The sequence below is a fragment of the Pseudochaenichthys georgianus genome, chromosome 20 (genome assembly GCF_902827115.2).
Source record: "Pseudochaenichthys georgianus chromosome 20, fPseGeo1.2, whole genome shotgun sequence".
NCBI lineage: Eukaryota > Metazoa > Chordata > Actinopteri > Perciformes > Channichthyidae > Pseudochaenichthys > Pseudochaenichthys georgianus.
Window position 1 is genome coordinate 7970265 of NC_047522.1, and position 22107 is coordinate 7992371.

At 41.8% G+C, this 22107-nt stretch overlaps 1 protein-coding gene across 2 annotated transcripts; it reads right to left on the reverse strand.

Annotated features, from left to right (window-relative positions):
- Positions 1 to 172: 172 nt before the first annotated feature.
- mkxa (mohawk homeobox a) lies at positions 173 to 21307 on the reverse strand. 2 transcript variants are annotated; one of them, XM_034109011.2, is made up of 6 exons: positions 21048 to 21307; positions 18606 to 18765; positions 15875 to 16028; positions 11850 to 12260; positions 824 to 857; positions 173 to 696 (listed from the first exon to the last, which is right to left on the reverse strand). In XM_034109011.2, exons 1-6 carry the CDS (start codon positions 21221 to 21223, stop codon positions 492 to 494), a joined length of 1140 nt encoding a protein of 379 aa, XP_033964902.1. In that variant the 5' UTR covers positions 21224 to 21307; the 3' UTR covers positions 173 to 491. The 2 variants fall into 2 exon arrangements, with proteins under 2 accessions (XP_033964902.1, XP_033964901.1); XM_034109010.2 differs by having other exon boundaries at positions 173 to 699.
- Positions 21308 to 22107: the final 800 nt, after the last annotated feature.

Sequence of the window (22107 nt, forward strand, 5' to 3'; positions counted from 1 at the left end):
CAGGTAGGTTTCATTCACAAAACCAATCCTGAATCATGACCTAACATACTCAAATATTCCAAAGAGGCACATCATTATCTGTACTTTGCATTGACCACAGTCGGCAAGTTATTTGTCTAAATAACAAAGGCACTTTTGGCAAAATACACTTTTTTTTTTGTAGAATAAAAAAGTAGGACATAAAAAAATCATACTCATCAAAAATAAGTTAACATTACAAAAGTGTCTTGTCTTAAGAAATACTGCAGTGAAACTCATCAACGTTTGTCTTTCAACCCAGCAAAGAAAATGATGGTCAAGGCCCCTTGTGTACTTTTTCAGACACCAATACAAAAAAGAACGAGTTCTCTTTGTGTTCCGGACTTCCTCGCCCCCTCTGTAAACGACAGTTCTCTTTTCACTTCTTTGGGAGTTTAATTGGACTCCGGTAAGTTTGGTGAAACAGGAATGTTTGCTGGTTTGCATAGAGAGATGGGAGGATGATGTCAGCACTAATATTTATGCATCATCGGCACTTTGACAGTCTTGATCTCTGCTATATGGGAGGACTTCTGGATGATGCAGCTGGTGGTCCCGCAGGCGCTGTCCTTACCCTGCGCCAAATTGGTCAAGGCCATGGCGGCGTTGATCTCTCTCCAGTACGTCTCGTCCTTGCCCTTCACTCTTTCCTTTTGCGCAAGTCCTACGCCAACGCTGCTACTGATGATCAGAGGAACACGCAGAGGAAAGAACACAACAGAGTTAGAGGTCAAGTTCAGCTTGTAACCATTGAAAAATAAAGGATTTGATCTTGGCTCTTGGTAAAAAAAAGAAAGAAACTCACTTGTCACATTTACTTGATCCATGGTCTGTGGTTTCTAGAAGGACAAAAACGGAAAAAAAGGTTATTTTTGCAGAGTTCTCTAGGGTCTAGAGGGTGTGTGTGTGTGTGTGTGTGTGTGTGTGTGTGTGTGTGTGTGTGTGTGTGTGTGTGTGTGTGTGTGTGTGTGTGTGTGTGTGTGTGTGTGTGTGTGTGTGTGTGTGTGTGTGTGTGTGTGTGTGTGTGTGTGAGGTCTGTACTGTAAGTGTACACCCTGTGCTGTGCAAACATGTGTTGCTCTGTTTTCTCTCTTTACTCAAGACGCTGGACAAAAAGGACTATTTGCAAGAAGCCGTCAAAAACAAGGTGACTAATAGGATGGAGTTGAAAGATGTTTCTTATGACTCATAAACTCCATTCGCTAATATGTTGATCGAAAACAAATGGGCCCCGGCCAATGTAATTGAGTTGTCCGAGGAAATCAGATTGAAAATGACTGAGCGTAAAAGATGTGAGTGGGAATGAAAGGGCAGCAAGTGAGTCAGTGAGAGAATGATGGATGTCTGCTCTCCTTTTTCTCTTTTCAAATGGGAGCAATCTCTAACTCATATGTAAAACATTAGAGAGGAATTAGCAGTCATTAAACAATGAAACCGAACTTCACTTCGGGGCAACCGGCGTGTTTACTTCAGCGTGATGTTCACTCGGAGAGAAAGGCCATGTGCACATTGGCGTGGGTGTGCGGGTTGATTTGTGAGTTTGCGCTGAACCTGTCTTCAGTCTTGGGTCTAGTTCTACGGACTTTTTGCCCAGCAGTCAATATGATGACACAGTCTTGGCATTTCACGAGGCATCAAAATAGAGCAGAGCATCTGGATTTCTTAGCCGTGCAGCCTCCAGGCGCTCTCTTTAAGTAAACTAAACAAAGAGCTTTTTAGAACTTAAACGTGACCAGGTCTAGATGGCTGATCAATGCGAGAACGTTTTGAAGAACTACCTCAGGATTTCCATTGAGTCAAAAGGCACCAAAGAGTTCATCTTTACCAAGCGCTTCCCTCAACAATGACTTCCTGCTTCCTTGCATTGACTCCTTTTTCAGCCTACTAGATGCCACTTCAGGGACAGCCAGTGTCTTGAAACCTTGACTCCATTTGTCCCAGTAAAGCGAATGACTAACCCTGAGCTGGCGTTTTTTACGAGCCATTCCTTAAGCCACCATTACTGCAACACAACATTCAACGGGCGTCCCTGAGCTTTCCCTTCTGCTAATCTACACCCTTCATTTTCACAGGAATTTCATTCCCGTGATTATTAAAACGGGAAAAAGGTTGCGCAAGGACACTGTGTTAAGGGTTTAGCATCCTTGCAGACAGCCACAAAGACGGACTGCCAGACTCCGAACTTTTGGGAGAAATCGCAAACAACATTTTACCGTTCTGCTTCGTCACCTCTAACCTCGCCAAAACCCTTCATGCACTCAAAAGATCTGGATCCAAACTGACATAAGCACCTAATTATTCCCAATACTTTGCTCTGTTCCTCCCTAGTTTTTCAAAAAACTTTTCCATGTATCGCAACATTTGCTGACAGAACTGTGTTTGCAAAGCCCCGGGATATTACGAGCCTGATAATGACATTTCCTGTAGTTTTCCTGTTCGCTCTGTAATAGGTGTATTCCACAGAGATTGATAGACTATGTTCTCCTGGTTGTTAGACAGAAGATGATATGAATGTGTATGTGTTAGAGGGAGATAAGGACATGATACAGAACCACAGAATGAGATTTCAGTGTGTCAAAGCGCTCCGAAGACATTCTTTTCTGGCCACAACTCCCTGCTGACCTATCTTTCCCGCTTTTTTAGCTTGCTTTATCAGCAGGTCCCTTTTCCTTCATGGATATTCCTTTGGTCTCTCAATTTCTGTCCGCTACTTTTGTCACTGCAGCAATTTGTTCTAATATCCGTGATCCAGGTAGAGACTGACCATTCTCATGCAGCCCAGCCAAAACAAATGGAATATTTCCCGTCTATGTTTTGGTAAGGGGTGATTCAGTGCTATGTCAAGAATAAGCACGTTTTCAAAGCTGTTTTTCACAGCCCTTGATGTAATACATCCCTTCTTTATCTCATGTTTTCTTATTCTTTATTTCCTAGCCATTTCTTAAGCAGCTGTTTTTTGGCGTCGATTTTGAATATCAGGTAGATTGGTGAAGGCTGTGAAGGCATCATCTCTGCACTCTATCTCTATCTACTCATTGGATTGTTGCCTGTACTTGGAAGCAGAATGGTCCTGTGTAAAAATATGCATCGCTATAATCACAGCTCTGTAATTACAGGCAATTACACTGTTTTCCTGTGTTGTTTATGTCGCCCCAAAATATATTAGCTCAGTGTTTACTGCGGCAGGGCTCGGTGTATAGATCGGTTGTTGCGGAATCAAGAAGGAAGCAACATAAAAAGGAACCGTATGAGGCAGCCACTTTACAGATAATCCTTATAGAACAATCAAATAAGTGATATCGAAGACCACCCTTGGAGTAAGATCCAGTCCCTGCCCTTGGGAACCTCAATGCGTACAAAAACTCAATTTCCAAACTCTGTGCCTCAAACATAAAAAAAAAAAACAAGGACAGCACCAAGACTCAATAAATCCTCAATAGTATTAGGACTTTTTATTATTTATCCTGCTTTTCTCCTTGTTATTTATTTTTAGTTTTTTGCTTTACGGGAGCGCTGCTGAAAACTCAGTCGCTGTTGCTTTCGGGCTCCAGTGCTCCACTGACAGGGGGAAAGCTAAGAAGTTTGATGGTTTCTGGCGTCATCCTGGAAGTCCAAAAATACTAGCTCACTTAACATCACCGCGGGGTAATGAAGGGAGAGCAATAAGAGGTCAAAAAAAGAAAAACTAGTCTTTGGTGAAAATGAGAGAAAACAAGCGGGGACTGACAAATTAGAAAGGGAGTGAGGTTACACCTGTTAAGACGACTGCGGAGGAGAGTGGTTGACTATCATCATTACCATCTGGTGCTGTTGTTAGCAACATTCAACAATAAACAAGGCAGACCCTGGTGCACAAACCAAGGGCTGGGCTGAATTAGGCAGACAAATAAACACACATTTTATAGGACATTTACGCTTCAGGCTTTTGTTGGTGGTCTTATCCAAAGTGACTGAGAATAAGCATCAAGTATTAGGTCACCAAAAATCACACCTATCCAAAAATAGAACCTCAATGGTTTGACAATTTTCCCATGACCATAAAACAACTTAATAAGGTGTTTAGAAGGGACAGTATATTAAAGGAACAGCTTAGGGTTAGGGAACATGTATACAGTACCACTGTCTTATCTGAGACTGGCATCAATAATCTCATCTAACTCACAGAAGGAGAGCAAATAAGCATTTTTCTAAAATGTGAAAGTTTATTTAATTAATAAAGCTATTAATTTGGATGTATAAACCCAGGCTTAAAGGAAAGTGATGCTAAAAGTTGAAGAATGTGAAATGCATTGACTTTGACCGGAATGAGAAGATTATTCCACCACACACACACATCTAAACTCAATTGTTGAAGTAAGGAAATGAGCTAAGCGGATCTCCTCTAAAGCACCTGATGAGACCCAGAGTGGCGTAGCAGACAATCTGCTCGCCGCTGACCTGTACAACCGCAGAGCAGGTCAGCGTGATAGAACAGATCATCACGTTGTTACGCGGCTCCTTTCGTTTCCAGGAAGAGCCAGCACTTACTGTCATCATCACAGGTGAGTCAGAGTTACATTCTATCTCCAGAAACATGTGTGGCACGAAGCTCATGGGACATACTGGGAAGTCACATTCAAATAACTGAATGTACAGACATTTGACCACTTTTTGCCAAGTTTTCGAAAAGGAACACATGAGCACTTCAGGCTATGTCTATTGATGCTATCTTTGATTTGACACCAACCCAAGCCACCGAGTGTTCAGCACATGGTGCGACACCAAGCGATCACTTACTGCCTCCCCAGATCGCACTTTTATATATTTCTTTAATGTCAAGAAGAGTCTGTAAATGAAGTTAGAGATGCCTTGGCAGGCCACTGCAGTGTGCTCGGCCAAGAGTACTTTAACATTACGCCTTCCAGCCGTTTCTCTTTCTCTCTTCACGTCTCTACAGGCGGTGAAGGAGTCTGAGTCTGAAGCACTAAAGAACCAAACTGTCATTTCCACTCAGTTAGCCAAAGACATCATACACGGCGTGAATTGAATGTCTTCTCCTTTTGCCCTGACAACACTTTCATCACTTAAAAAATACTGAATAATTAGCTCCTACACACAGTGGCAGAGCCAGACAGATACTGAGCCTGAGAAGTGACTCTCTCATTCACTGCCTTTCTTTTTCTATGTTGCCTTTTTTTCCATGTCTGCCCAGTCGATGACATGAGTGTCTGTGTGTGTGTGTGTGTGTGTGTGTGTGTGTGTGTGTGTGTGTGTGTGTGTGTGTGTGTGTGTGTGTGTGTGTGTGTGTGTGTGTGTGTGTGTGTGTGTGTGTGTGTGTGTGTGTGTGTGGTGTGTGTGTGTGTGTGTGTGTGTGTGTGTGTGTGTGTGTGTGTGTGTGTGTGTGTGTGTGTGTGTGTGTGTGTGTGGTGGAGGCAGATAACCAAGCTTTGAAAAACAGGATTACGCTTTGTGTCTTCTTGCTCGATGGAGAAATAATAACAGTGTTTTAGATGTTTAAGCACTGCCAGGTTGTCATTGTGTTTACGATTGCCAGTAAACAGACTGTAATCAGGGCCCCTGTAAATCAGCCAAAATGAGAAGAGCGTCTCGACCGAGAAGTAAATATGTTGTCATGGCAAACGTGTGTGCGCGGACTGCCATGGACGAACTAAAAAAGGCTTATCACGAGGAATCAAGAATTGGGATTTGGCGTGACGACAACGGATGATCACGTAAGATTTAAAAAGGAGACAGTGATAGCATTTGAGGATCAGAGAGCTCATTCTTTAAATGCTGATTTAATGACACCTGTGATGATGAACAGATGACCACTGCTCCGACACAACAAGTACAAGAGATACTAAACTAGACTGACTTCCTGATTGAGCTATCCTATCACAGCTTTCCAAACAACACCCTCAGGCAAGCTTCGTTGTTTGAACCAACACATTAGGGGGAAAAAATGCAACAACCACGAGTAAACATTATTTCGAATTTAAAGTGTTTTCATGTGCCCCAAAATATCCTTTTTTTCCAGGATCTGGAGGCCAAATGATATGTTTGCGCTGCACTCCCTGCATCATTATGTTGCAATTCCTCACAGTGGTAAGTTGAATTGCCCTCTCACACTTTCTGTGTGTGTCCTGTGCGCTCACCATGTCACACCTCTCTCCGCTCAGCTCTGTCCCGTGGGAACACAGCGGCAGCCTATTGTTCTAGACACAGCTTTTAAAATGGAAACAATTTGTGTTTTATACGGGCCGGGGCAGTGCGGCTCGGTTTCCCTGACTAGGCAGCCAGCTGTGTTTTCTGATGACGCGAATGTGTGAGTGTTACCCTTAAAGCCTTGGCGTGCAGATGATTTAAAAACGATCAGGTTGAGAGGGCTCATTATTCTGCTATGTTCTATGTTAGGGAGTTGCGTATAAACAGCGTCTGTCCCGATGTGTGTCTGTTAACACTTCTCCACAGCATGAACACTGCCCTCACCCAGCCTCTGTTTAGCGGTCGGAAGCCGATCCTCCAGCGACACAGGTTCATCAGGGTTTCCTCTCTTTTTAATTTCCTCTCTGTGTTTTTATGCACCTTTCCATTCGTATAGCTTAATGTCAGGATTATACCTCACCACTGCCAACTCTTGTTCCCACTGTTGCACCAGCCACACCCTGCAGGACACTCAACTGCACCCATATACATCACTGAGGACTATAGTTACACAACAAATATGTGTGTACATTCACACTCTTAGGGGTTTAACTTATATATGTATAAAATCCTTAACCCATGCTAATCTGTAAATTACAGTAAATCCTCTTTCTGACCACCTATATTACACAACATATGTTTAACAACCTTAGTGATATGTAGCCATTGTGATAGTTCAGATGTCTGCCTCTCACTAGTTCTCCTTCCCCCAATTCATCTGAAGTATGGAAGTATTTCAATTTGAAAGAATTACATTTCAAAAAGTAACGTGTCCGTCTGGAAACAATGTCCCTTTACCCCGTTTCCAAGGCTGCCTCAATATTTGTTAATTTCCTTTTTTCTCTATTGTACTTTTTGAATAGATATTCACCATATTGTTGACTACAATGTCATGGTACACACTTTTAAATGTGTAAAAAGAGAGGAAATAGGCAAACATCCATGTAAAATACGAGAAAATTGTGTGATATAAGTTTTAAGAAGTGTTCGCCATTGGTTCCCTGACTCATCTGGTTTTCTGCCAGAAACAAACAGGTCAGCGAAGTCTCTTCACATTACAGCTAAACAGGGAAACTGTTTTTAGGAAAATATCTTACTGTTTTAAAAACTATCAACGTTGATCGAAAATGATATACATGGCCTGGCACAACGTATGAAAATTATGAATGTGAGCTTTACCTTCAACTCAGTTTAATTCTCCTAATTTGCACAGAAAACCAAGTCCTATGAACTGTACTCACTCTAACAGATCTGTATAGACGAATTAAAACACACACATGCTCACTCTCAGTTCTTCCAACCACTGTCTCAGTCTTTAAGCCATGTCACCATGCTTTCTTTCTTATCCCACCAGGCCGCTGCTGGACTGGATAAACTCCACTCTGTAGATCTGGATGGAACACATGCTCCCTCTCTCTCTCTTCTCATCCCTTCCTTACTGATTCCTAAAGCCCAACCTGAAACCAGCAAATGCTATTCTCTTGGAACAACACCACTAACCCCTCCTCTTTCTGTCTTTACTTTCTCCTTTCCTATGAAACTGTGGAAAGAGGTCATCGAAGCCAGTATATACACACCTCTGGATTCTGTACTCATTCATCACTGAAGGGGAGTGGCTCATTGTCACCGAACAGCTCTGTGTCAAGCATTGTCTTTCTGTTGCTCTGTGGCATGCAGTAAATGACGCCGTCGTTCACCCGTTAGCAAACGTGACATCGGAGTCTTAAATCAACAATGCTGCTGTACAAATCATTACGTGTTTCTCTTTGAGAGAAGACAAGAAAGAAATTGATTGTAAAGTAAATGTAGTGAAGTATTTCTAGTTAGTAAAACATATGAGAAGGGTCATGATAGAAATCATAAAAACATTCAAATTTTTTATCAAGAGATTTTTTTTTTCCACATTAACATTCCTTTTCTTCCATTCACCTGGACAACTCCAGAGCTATTTAAGTGCCAGCAATCTCTCCAGGATGCAATAACTGTCTGGCACACTCACTCCGACCTGATTCTGAAAAGGCCCGTAGGATCACTATGAAAGCTGTTTTCATTGAACCAATTTCTAAGAAAAATACGAGTTGAACAGCACGTGACAAAGAAATAAGTCTCTTAAATGGTGTTAAATAAATAAGACTTTGTACTGCATGACCAAGAGTCTCTGACTTCATGTGAAATGCAATACACATAGTAACCCATTTTTTGTAGCCATTGCAGATGGTCGTGTTCCCTTTGAAATGATTGGAGTCACTTCTGTAGTTTAATACAATAACCTTTTATCAAATGCCATCATCAGGTCCAAACTGAGCATGTCAGCATGCCAATGATAGCATTTAGCTCACTAACATGGACTCAGACAAATGTTTATTATCTTAATAAAATAGACGTGCTTTCCAAAAAAGAACAGAAAAATGTATTTATTGGAAACTTGTTGGTGGCCACTGACTTGATTTCAGCTATTCATATTTTTCCACATCAATAGAAGAATTGGCAAGCCATCTACGTTCACCATCAGCATACTGGAGCTGTAACCAGAGTCCACAAGGGGAGAACCTGAGAAAATGTACTAGTGTCAACCTCGTGTAAAATGTCTGACCGAGATCGCTCCATTTCTGTCCGCAGAAACATTGAAGTTGTATGCCGAATAATGATCTATATGATATCGGACGGGGCGAAATCTGGTACAGAGGGAGAAGAAAAACATTGTGCCAGATTCCTGCCATTTAATATCCCATTAAAGGGTAATTTGGCATGAAACCCCTGGCATGTGTGATGGAATTCTACTGCTCCTTGTGTTCAATGAAATTCCCCACAGGCTTTGGATTGTAGGTGTGTGTGTGTGTATTCGGTTGTTTGTACTGGATGTGTGCATGTGCTTGTATGCGGCCTGTGAATGGTACATGACTGTGTGTGTTTTTTCAAGTGTGTGAGTCCCTTTCTAGCCAGAATAAGTGTAGTTTTCCACTGGGGTAAATCTACACTCTCCATCTCCTGCCACGTCTGACTGCCCTCTGTAGTCACAGATAACACTGTGGGCTCAGGCTGCGGCCACAACAGCCAACTGGTCCATTACTGGACGTTTAGCCAATGGGATGATGGTCGCCAGGCACGCCACTTTTGCTTTGACCAATCCCGATCATTTTACAGGCAGGGATTCGTCCAAAGAATGTGCTAAAAGACACTGTTCTGATCTTTCTTTCTAGTTCAAATTATTTTCCTCCCTTTAGTGAAACTGCAGATATTTTGTCATTGTCAAAAAGTGGGGAACATTCGCAGAGTTAATCTTTTTTCCTACTGATATAACTACAGATTTATGTTAAATCCGCAACTCACGGAAACACTTTTCCCTTATTATGAAAACACAATAACACTGTTTTTCAAAAAGGAATGCGTTCACTTCAGAAATATCTGGAATGTGCAGCCACAGGCGTCAAAAACAGGGGAAGTGATGCAAACCCGAGCTTAAAATGATTTCTCCCTGCCTCCCTCTCTTTCATTTGCTCTGTCTGCGTCGGCGAGATCAGATGTGGAATTAAAATGTCATTTTCTCGACTTTTCTTTGTTGCGTTTGTTCAACCGGGCGATGGGATCCGAGGGCCCCAGCAGGTGTTCCATCCCATGAGTCAACACCGCCTCGGAGAACTTTCCATGTGTGGATTCAAAAGCTTCACTTGCATGTAACAGAGTAACACTTCTGTAAAAGTGCCAGGGCCCGAGGAATCCAAGAGGGAGACATCAGTGCCAAGAACTGATATTAAGCATAGAGATAAAATAGTTACTCTCTATTAGAAACAGCAGGCCAGCCAGGTGAACTAATTTTAATACTTTTTTTGGGGATTTCTCTTATTAAAATCGGGTAAAGAGGGAGTTATAAGTCTCACTTGGTCTATCCATCTCTTTGTTTCTTTCTCCATGTGTGAGCCCCAGCAGGTGCCTCGATGTGAAAAAGCCCGATGTTGGTTCAGGTCACAGGGTTTCAAGTTCTTCGATCAGGAGGATTGTAAACGTCACAGCCGTTCATGCATTTCATACACACACCCCCCCACTCTCCTTCACGCTCGGATAATATGAAACACATTTGTCCATAAGACGAGCTTTGAATGAAACACAATAAAATCTCTTCCTCGCACAAAGACCCCGTCTCGTCACTCCATCACCTTCAAATCCACCCCCTCGGCACTGCCAAGGCTCTACAGAAAGTGAACACATCACAATTGGTTGTGAACAAAGACCCAGTGTTCTCATCCGAAGAACAGATCTGACCGTGATTTGTCACAGCTTAGACACATTTGTAACAACCGTGGTTTAACTGATTTGCAAGTTCATGACACTACGTTTACAGCGAGGAGAAGATCAGCATCAATAAACCCGCTGTGAAACATTTTGAGCTAGTTCAACGAAAAACAACAAGTGCCTGTGCTGCCTAAGATAAAGACAACGTATTAGGCTACCCTTGGTGACTGGCTCAACAATAGGCAGTTCTTCTTCAAACTATGAGAGTTTTAACATTAAAACAATGCATGCTGGGAAGGCTTCTAATATTCTCTTCTTTTAAGTTCAGCAAAATGTTGATTTCATCTTTAGTTTTGTACACATCAAAGTGAACCTAATACCATTATGAATGAAATTATTATAAATGATTAGTTGGTTCTACTTAATGATTGTATGTATTTCAGTGACTAATTCATCTTCATTTGCTGCCCTGCCATTTATTTCTGTTATTCATTTTGACAAGTTGACAATGTTTAGTCTCGATTGAAATGTTTAATAAAGACTCTCTAAATAAAAACATGTGCTCGTAATAAAGTCCATAAAGCAAAACATTTTAAATGATTATTTCCCTCGGGTAGAAAAACTGAAGAATTTGTGAAAAACATTTAGACAAAAAACCTCTTCATCTGGTTTTATGTCCCTCTGGAATGTGTTTTTCATTCTGCAGCAGAATGAATGACAGAGGACGACGAGGACGACGAGGAAGCCGAATCCAGGGGCAGCAATACTGTAAAAGGACCTAAATCAACAGATCCAACTTTGTTGCACAAGTGTTTTCTGTTATTACTTTCCCCCTCAAAGTGATGCTGCCTTGATCTAAAAAAAGATAGTTTACGGACTGCACACACGCAGACTGCCGGCACACAAACACACAGCCCCATTTGCCTTGCCCCTGCTCTCAGCGGGACCTCATGGCAGGATCAAAGGCATGCCAAACAGTAGTCTGAAAGTGAGCGTGCTCCACATGGCCTTGTTGTGTCTGGCCTGCTAAAGCCTGGTCAGAGGAGTGGGCCGGGGGGAATTCCTTCTCTGCTTGACTGCAGACACAGACAGTGTTCTTGTGTGAGAGTGTGAAGTGACACTACATGGGCTCCTCCACTGATACGTGGATGTGCGATATTTTGTTTTGGAGACACTGAAATCTAATAGAACAGTTATTAGAAAGAGGTCCTCTTCACCGCATCTCCATTTCAGAAGTAACAAGATTCACACCATATTGAGGCGGGGAGAAAACATTGTGTTAGAAATATTGGACCAGCTGCAGGAATTAAAACAAAATGTGCAGATGGAGGGGACGAAAAAAGAACAAAAGTGAAGGATGTCATGTGTGCGAGGGAGACTCTTGAAAGGGAAAGAATGCAAGAAATGTGGCTCCTTACCAGCGCGATAAACAAAGTTGGCCTCGGCCTCGGAGGAGGACGGCGAGAGCAGCTCGTCGTCGTACTCGTTGGAGCTGAAGGAGCCGGAGTGGTTCCTCTTGCGGGCGTCCATGACGGCGTTGGCAACCATGACGTGGCGCAGAGAGTCGTTCAGGTAGCGGTGCAGCAGGCTGCTCTTGTACTTGGGTGGAGACACGTAGTCCTCGGTCATTGAGGCGGCAGAGCGCAGGCCCGCTCCCATGCCCATGCCCATGCCCATACTCATACCCATGCCCATACCCATGGCCATACTCATATTCATACCCATGCCCATGCCCACCATGGAGGACCCCTCCTTCTTGATCACGCCCGGGTACATGGGCTTGTTGAGCTCCTCAGGGCTGCTCTGTGTCCTCTGAGGGTTGTCACCATCTACGCCACCATGGGGAAAATCAGAAGAAATACATTTAAATGATTTGCAGAATTACATTTTCCAAACAGGGCATCTTTACAAATGTTTTTACTCAATCAGATCATATTGCTTTGCATATTTCTTCCTATTTTTATCCTTTTTAGCTCACCTTGAACTCCTGTGTTTTCCTTGAATGTTCAGATCTTATAGATTTATGTTTACAGAATTGTATTTATTTTGTTATTCTTGGTAGAAGGGTAAAACAAATGTTTATTCATGATGTTAAAATAAAAAGAATGTCTTAATATTTTAAAGCAGTCTCTATAAATATATTATATTTTTATATTCTATAATTTTCATTATTGCACTGATTAAATGAGTTAATGTTGATGACATGTTATAGTTATGTTACATTACATTACATCACATTGCATTTAGCTGACGCTTTTATCCAAAGCGACTTACAATAAGTACATTCGACCAGGAAGACACAACCTTGAAGAAAACAGAATCATATAAGTACATCAGGTTTCATAGAGCCAAGTATTTCAAGTGCCTCTCAACTGGCTATAGATACGCCAGTCCTTTATTAGTATATAAGTGCTCTGTTAGCAGTTATTTGTTAGTAATTATATCGCTCGAGGTGGAGTCGAAAGAGATGAGTTTTCAGTCTGCGCCGGAAGGTGTGTAAGCTTTCTGCTGTCCTGATGTCAATGGGGAGCTCATTCCACCATTTAGGAGCCAGGATAGCAAACCCACGTGTTTTTGCTGATGGGAACTGGGGTCCCCTTCGCAGCGAGGGTGCAGCGAGCCGTTTGGCTGATGCAGAGCGTAGAGCACGCGCTGGGGTGTACAGTTTAACCATGTCCTGGATGTAGGAAGGGCCAGATCCATTCGCAGCATGGTAAGCAAGTGTCTTGAAGTGAATTCTAGCAGTTACCGGAAGCCAGTGGAGGGAGCGGAGGAGCGGCGTGGTGTGGGAACATTTAGGAAGGTTGAAGACCAGACGAGCCGCTGCATTCTGGATGAGCTGCAGAGGTCGGATGGCACATGCAGGTAGACCAGCCAGGAGGGAGTTGCAGTAGTCTAGTCTATGTAATGCATTACAAAGAATAGAGGCCCATTTATTGCCATTGTATTTATAACACAGCCCCTACTGCTATTTAAAGAAATATATTTTACGCACACTGCAAATACATTAAGTTTAATAGGTGACAAATGACTATAACATCCACAAATCATGCCAAATCATCATCCGAGCAATCCGACACATTTCTTCAGCAAATGCTTCTCCAGGTGAAGTCTAACTCAATTCTGTGCGTTGAATGTACATCCCCGCTGACTCACGGTCTGGTTATTCTGAGCTAATCTTGAATCTAAATAGCAGGGCAGGGAGATTTTAACCTGGCGCTCTGCTTTTGGCATCACCTCAAGAGCAGAAAGCCCAGCGAGACTTTGGACGCATTACCAGAGCATAACGGATGGTAGCCTATTTCCTCTCCATCAAGACCACATTGCCCCTCTATTCCCCTGCAGAAATAAATAATTTCCTGGGAGCTCTGCGGCAGAAAAGATTGAATTAAAGCGAAGTTCTCTACCTGATGAAAGAAACTGAGTGGGAAGGATATCTGAAAAAACAGATATCCTCTGGCAGGGGGGAAATCAGGGAGAAGTTCACTCGAGATACTGGCCCTGCCAAGACTGTAATTTTGTAATTTGGGCAGGTTGGACTTTTTGATTCAGCCTGGGCCAAATTAAAATTATAGCTCCCACTTATCAGAAACACATGGAGGTAACATACTTGCTCTTTTTCCCTTGTGTATTTGAGGTAGAATTCAGGGAGTGCTTCAGCCTCTCTTCTGAAACCACAAACGCTATAATAAATCTAATCATTATAATCCCATAAGAGTGTCCTTTTACCTCTAGGTCATCCACCTTTTTTTAAATAAAACTTCCTTTTAAACACCTACATGACATGCAGGGAAACTGCATTTTTCTCTCTGCAAAACAAGCTGGGACATTTTGGGACATTAAGAGGAATGTATGCCGAGTCAGAGGACTCAGGTCTGGCCCCATAAACAGCCTCTGGAACAAAAGCATAGGCTTAAAACATAATGGAGGGCTTTTTAGCGCATGGGTTAGAAGTGGGAGCAGGCTGCGGATAGCTTCATAACCATAATGTGACAGGGAGAAGAGTCCGGGAGATATACAGAGCCTCCGGTGGTACAGTGGCCTGTGGCGGACACAATGCAAACACCATGCACACATTCCTGTTCCAGCCACACGCTTCAGCCTCTCCTCCTCAAAAATCTAATTAGAGGTCACCGACACCACAGTGCTCTTCCTTTCTGTTCATTCTCTCTGAGTGAGTTATGTATGTTTTATATATTTTTGTTTCCCTCGCATGTGTTCAGTGCTGTCAGCGAGTAGAAAGAGGCAGTTGCTGTAAATACACGGCTGACGGACAGCTACTCATTTTCTGGGACATGGGTTGGCTCAGCGGGGTGTTTTAATGACAGCGCGCCGCAGCCCGCCGGCCTCGGCGTCTCTCGGCTGGGTCACACACTCGCCATTTATACTGTATACACGCAGAACATGGCCTGCATTGCATCCGCTGCTCTAGGGTCAGGCACAGAGGGACATTGCATGGCCTTCATTTCATGTCATAATGCTAGATTTGAATTTCAGGGGCAGAAGAAGTATGATGCAAGGGGATTATCCTGTTCACTCTGGACAAAGAACATTAGGTTCAAACAAGGGTAAGTTATAACTGAGTTTTCATGTGATATATTATGATGTGACGTCAGTAATGCAAAGATTTCCACCATGATCATAGAAGGTCAAACCCTGCCAATAATACATATTAAAGGGGACATATCATGCTCATATTCAGGTTCTTTTTTGTATGTTGGGTTTATATTAAAAACAAGTTTTCATGCTTTTATGTTAATGAAACTAATTATTTCTCCAATACTGTCACTAGAATGTACCTGTGTTCTCCCACGCTCCATTTTAGCTCCTGCTTTTTAAACCCCCATCCCGATATTGTTATGAGAATGCATGTGAAATGGGAAGAAGTGCCAAATGAAAAAGGCTTGTCGAAATCCTGTTTTATTATTTAGACAGCCCATAAAAAATGTGATTGTTAGTTAACATTTTGCGGCTTGGTACGCCGTCCAAATACGAAAATGTAGCAATAAAAAAGTGAGTCATTCAAAGTATGTCCCTTTTTAAGTGATTCAAATTAAAATGTAGCTTAGTGGATTGATTAAATAAAAGAAAACTGAGGAATAACCCTAAACTTACTTGATTTCAAATACAACCAACAACAGCTAAAGAGGTCAAGGGTCACAGACTAATCTCAAAACATATGTTTATGTGCCTGAAAATAAAGGAGAAGTGCTCAGGAAATAATGATAATAATGACAGGGCAGTTATCCATTTTTAGCCACCTCTTTTAACTTGGAATGGAACTTGGAAGAGAGAAGGACTTGGCTTATTTGAAGCTAATGTACTGCAGGATTCTGGCTGTTCTGGGTTTATATGCACATGGTTGATTGCACTTATTGTAAAAAAGCTTGCGATAAAAGCTTAAATGAAATGAAATGTGATTTTGGATGCAGTCGAGACGTACCGTCTGAGCAGCTGTCCTCGCTGCTGACGCTCAGCCTCTCCGCATTGCCCTGGACATATTTGTTGTAGAGTTTGATCCTCAGCGCCCAGCTCAGGTCTGGCTGCCTCACCGTGTTCTTCAGTCGCCTCCTGGCATTCGCAAACCAGTTGGATACCTGAGAGAAAAGAACAATAGGAATGAGGGAAGCAAATAGAAACATGTATTACTTTAGGATTCCAAACAGCTCGACTTCCCTTCCAAGATGTCTGCTCTCTGCCTGCCTTCAGTCTCATTGAGATAAACCAAGAGACACAGAAGCAGAGTCAGGTTGCAGAGCAGCCCTAAGGAACATCCCAGACACTTCACAGAGACACCCCAGCATGCATCTTCACTATATCAACGCCATGTTGAAACATTAAACACCCTCCAAACGCTGAAGGGCCAGTGAACGCAACGTTTCATTAACCAATGTTCCGACCGAGATGAACGTCTCCCGTGCTTATTCTGGACTCCCAGCCTCCTTCCAATAATACATTTTTTTCCAACACTGTCTTCAAGATGCAATAAAAAAGACACTCGAGCTGGCGCTCTTCCTTGCACTGGGAAGGGAGACCATTAGATGTTATACTAGAATAACTTTTCATGCTCAATAGACTTCAAGCGGCTTATGAAGGGGCTGGGACAGGGGCCTTATGCTAGAGTACTTATTTTTCTGATCCCCTCTTCCAGTATCGTGTTTCTCGTTAACTAAGACCATCCCACATCCTTTTGTCTCGAGCCCAGCGCTGTGGCACTCCAGGGGGAAGGCGGCATCTAGTACATGTGGCTCCGCCGGAGGGGAGGCGAGGTGAGGCGAGGCGTGGGACGGCTCGCTAATGAGGACTGGAGGAAAGATGGCTGTCAATGGGGTGGGAGAAAAGACATGAGATGGGATGGCACGCCTGCTCAGATGACACCCAAATAGATTAAAAAAAGGGGGAGCCAAACCAGCTCTCTCACCCGTGGCCTGTCTGAACTGTACGCACCGTCGATCAGACAGCATGCAGGCACGGCGAGGGATTTGAACAATGATGGAGAGATGGCACTGTCATATTAATACAAACTTTAAAGAAATAATTTACAATGTTTACATGGAAAAAAGGGGCTGTTTTTCTAAAACATGACAGATTTAGTTGCAACACCTGGTGCCAGGTTGGTGTTTCCAGGGGAAAATGCACAGGAAGTGATGCGTTCTCCATTGCTGGCAGCGGTGGATTGATTGGACCAAACAGTGGAAGAAATGGGCAGTTTTTAGGTTCCATGAACACATAGGCATGGAAAAGAGGCCTGCAACTAATAATAATAAAAAAACATGTAAAGATTTGTTGAATCAAATCAATTGTTTACTTAAAAAAATATTTTTAAAAAATGAAAACACCCAGTACATTAAGATCATGTCTTTATATTCATAGTTTTTTTTGTCACCATAAGTCTATAACCTATATTCCATTTATATGTCATTTATGATTGCATATTCAATATTCTTACCATTCTCATGTTGGAGAAACAGAATTAAAAGCATTTTGTTTCATAACTTATGTGATGAATAACATTTTAGATATCACTTTTCTGTCAATCAACTATTCAATAAATTGACCAAATAATCTCAGCAAACTAACCACATCAGTAAAAAACCGAAGGGTCAAATAATGTGAAATGTAAGAAATTCAAAACAAACATACGCACAGAAAAAGAAGAACGCCCACGTTGGAAAATGTGTTGAAAATCATTCACCTGCCTGTCATCGGGCTCATCCCCCGACCTTTGACACGGCTGCTGGTATTTGGGTGTCAGCTTTAAACGTGTGCGTGTGTTCGCTGCACAGCATCCCGGTGTCCAATACAAAGCATTCCTCTGCACTCTGCTCGCCCTCACCAAAACAAACAGCTCCATCAGGCTCCCCCAAAATGAGAACCAGATTAAGCATTGTGGCCGGCGGCCCGAAAAGCCGCCGCAGACTTTGTGAGGCCGTATCAGTGACCTTGTCAGCCAGATGATACTGTACACACACAGCTGCAAGCGCCAGACACCAAACACACTGGCTTTTCCTCTCAGTGGTCAGTTGCTAAAGTCTGGTAGTCCACTGTACTCTTGTATTATCAGTAGAGGGTGCAATAGCATATGAGAAACATACAGTAATAATACAACAGTATTACTACATCTAGACCTGGGGATCCTAAGCAGCAGGTTGGGGCTATCAATGGGCTCAAGGGTAAATAGGAGATCAACCAAAGAAGAGGACTGAAGATATAAATATTCTGTATTTTTTTCCTACTATGTTTATATTATACATTCCTCACCTGTTCATGCCAATAAAATGTACGATACAATAAATAAAACCACTTTTTTTGATGATTGACAAGAATAATAAAAAGGAGGTCTCATAAATCGAAAAGATTGAACACCTCCGACTTATATAACTTCAAACATTAGTCACTTTGTCACATTTGAGTGAAATTAAAAAGAATTTTCCAAATGTAGCTCTTGTAAGAAAGTAGAAATAAGGTCATTGCATACTGTAAAATAAACAGCCCACTACTCACAGCCTCCTTATTACAAATGCAAGTCAAAATCCAAATTTCAGACCCAATTAGACCCAAACTCCACCACAAAGTTCACTTTTCCCCCCTCACTGATCACACGCATGGCTGCATTCTATTTTGTCTTTATTTGCTACATGACTAGTATGATAAGAAGCAGAAAGGAGACTCACCTGAACCAGGGTCATTTGCGAGCCGAGGGCCAGCAGGATTTTCTCCGTCTTGGTGGGGTAGGGGTTGTCTCGGTGCTTGTAGAGCCACTGCTTGAGCGGCCGCGCCATATCCTGCAGGGCCTGACGCTTGTGTCGCACTTTCCCGCCGCCGGGACGACCCCTTTGGAGGAGCAGGTAGAAAAAAAAGTCAGCCAAATACCACACTTAATAATGAGGTATATGTACATCTAGAAATATAACCTATAAGCCGTGCATATCTGAATTTTGGAAAGCATTTTGGGTTTGAAATCTAAACCTGGACACTTATTTTTTTGTCCATGCACAATTATTATAATTTTTTTATAATGTTACTTTAATTTAATTTAGAATCTGCCAACAAATAATGCAGGATTTTGTCTTGCTTCAAGATGGAGGACTTGACATTCTGCATTTATTAGAAACATCATGTGTTCATTATATCAGATAAAATGTTGGAGAAAAGCCTAGATTTGTATTTATCAATTCAAAAATGTGAGTTGTATCTGGTTTTAAGTAATATAAACAAACAGAATTATGGTTTTTTTACTATGTTGTGAAGCTTAAAGTGGAGTCCTGCATGTTAGTCATGACACATATGCGAACAACACTCTATAAAGTATGCAATTCTTTCACCCAAAGCACTGCAATTAAAGTAAGAAAGGTTGGATTACAAGTAAGAAAGACATAGCAAAAGACAGAAGGAGGCAGAAGCAGACAGAGAGAGGTACACACAGACAATCACAGTTTATTTTTCTTTGCGTGTCCCACAAACCACCAGCACATTGCTATAAAACAAAACGTTTTGCTCAGACGCATATGTTTTTTTGCCAGATTAACATTTCACACCCAAGGAGAGCAAGAACAATGTAGCCGGGTCACATTCACAGCCGGGACACATGCACAGCCAAGCCACCACACAAGGGACTGACAACAAAAAACTTGAAATTATACTTCTGGTTTACTTTTACGAAAAAAGGGCTATGACACATGTCCTGAGGATGCTTTGAAAACATCACAGCAGGAATATATATGTTGGGGAAATAACTCATTTTCAGTCCAAACAGTTCTCCTATCCAAACTTTTTTTTTACTTTTAGAAATATATAAGTTCAAAATCAGTCACTCTGAGTAAAGCCAATAAAATGCACTTTAAAGAATATTGTAGTGATAGTATACAAGATTTAAAAAAAAATACCAGTGTGAATGTATTATTTAGCAACACTGATTGGATAATTTCTTAAAGGATATTAACATTGTTTTCATCTTAAGCAGCCTGATGGTCCTGGTGTGTGAAGGCTCACCTTCCCCCAGGTTTTATGAACCTGTAGATGTCAGTATGGTGCTGTGCTCCGCTTCTCCCTATCTCACCAAAAAGCTCCACTGACTGCAGATGCAACATATTTTAGTCCAACCTCAAGTCTGCCTCATGTTCTACAAATATTTTCCTTGTAATCTAGATCAGTAAGAACATCCGTAAGGACATTTCGCTCCGTGTTCTGAACTAAACAGTAAAACACACACACACCTCTGTTTAATAATTTAATGTTCGTCGTTAACACTGATGCTTCCCTAGAGGTGACGTCTCACAATCACATCAGCTCATAACATTCTTTCTTATTATTGAAGGTTAGTCCTTGAGGAGGATTATGAAGCTGTCCTTCTGCTCTCTATGACATATTGACCCAATACACATGCATATAATAGGCAACTAATAACAGAGTGACGTGATATTTTCTTACACCTGCTCCCAGGCACTATAGAGGGAAAATAAAATATATGATTTAAAGAAAAAGCACTTGACTCCTGTGTGATTGACTAGACCACACAGAGAGTTAAAGGGCACATTTATTTATTGGAAACAGATGTATACTATGAGACCCACTACTGAACACGGCTGACCTATTTATTCATTTCCAGATTAGCTGTGAACATCAACACCTAAATGAGGACCAGATTGGAAAAACGGTAAATATGAATTCCCTGAGCCATCAGATCCTGTTGCACTAAACCACAAATAAAAAACATCCGGACTCTCTAATTAAATTAGTGGTTGCAGTTGTAGATCATAAAAAAGAACGTGGTATTTTATAGGCGCTAATTTGTATGCGTAAATGCGCAATTTAGTTATTTTATTAATCCGACATTGAATAAATAGAAACTCAAGGAGTATTATCCACAGAGCATCAATGTAATTCTTAAGACTTTTTACCAAACACGTTTTTGAGCTTGATCTTTTTTACCCGTCTTAATCATGCATAACGTTAGAACCTCAGAGAAATGTGATAACGAAAATCATATGTGTACGCCACTAATGTGCTGTAACTGATACTGCTATGCTGAGTGGAATACCCGAAGTATTCTTCATCAGTAAACCCGGACATGTCAACAAAGTCTCACATTAAACGCAGCAGAATGCTCCACATACCCGTTCCGCCTGTGTCTGATGGCCTGGTTGTCTCTGATGCCGTGGTTGCTGGAGAGGAGGTCTGGATGTTGCCCCTCGATCACTTCCAGATAATTTCTGCTGCTCATTTCCACCTCTTTCGCCTTCTCCTCAAACAGGACCTGGCTGCTCAGCTTGTTAAACACAATGGTGTTCATCTTTGGCCAGATATCTCCACGATTTCTTCAAAAATTAAAAAAGGAAAACAAAAATCTCCCCTGGTTTGTCACAGTGTCCCCGTGTCTCTCCTGTGGAACAAGAGTGGATATTTTACAAATGAAGTGTAAACCTAACAGCCGTGATGCAATCGTAAACTAAAATAGAACTTTTGCTTGCTGAAAAACAAAAAAGAAGTATATTTCTCCTGGAAAACACACATTTCTCTGATACATTCTGAGCCTTCTCTGGTGTGTGATAAAGTTGACCTCCACTATGTGTCTGCTCATACAAACACACTGAATGAAGCAGCCTGCAGACCGTCTTAAACTGAGGCGAGCCGTGCGTAACGGCGCTGTTGTGATGCGTCATTATAAGGTTGCTCTTTGTAAACATTTGTGACTGCAAGTGCCATGCATACAAAGCTTATTGTAACGCATACACAATCGAAATAATTGCACACGTAGTTGGGTGTGCACTAAATGTTACAAATAGATTTGAAAAAGAGCAATTCAAAAAGGGAATATAAGTGTTATCAGTGCAGACAGCTGCTCCATACATTTGGCTAATGAGTGCGAAAAATGCCTATTAAAACGCCTTTTCTATCTCCAACTCAGATTGAAACCTGAAGTAACACAATTTTATTTTGCATATTTTCAACAAACATCTTGTGAGAACATATAATTGACTTCAGTGAAACTACAGTAGCCTTCAGACTGGGTGGTTAGGCTTGTCAAATCTTGCTTTGGGTTTTTAAAAAATGTGTTTTTGAACTCCAAGCATGTTGAATATTGCTGCCATGTCTCCTCTGCTCTGCGGTTGCATGTCACTACAAATCCTGCATGATTTATTTGTGGTCGGTGCTCTCACTTTTAAATGCAAAACA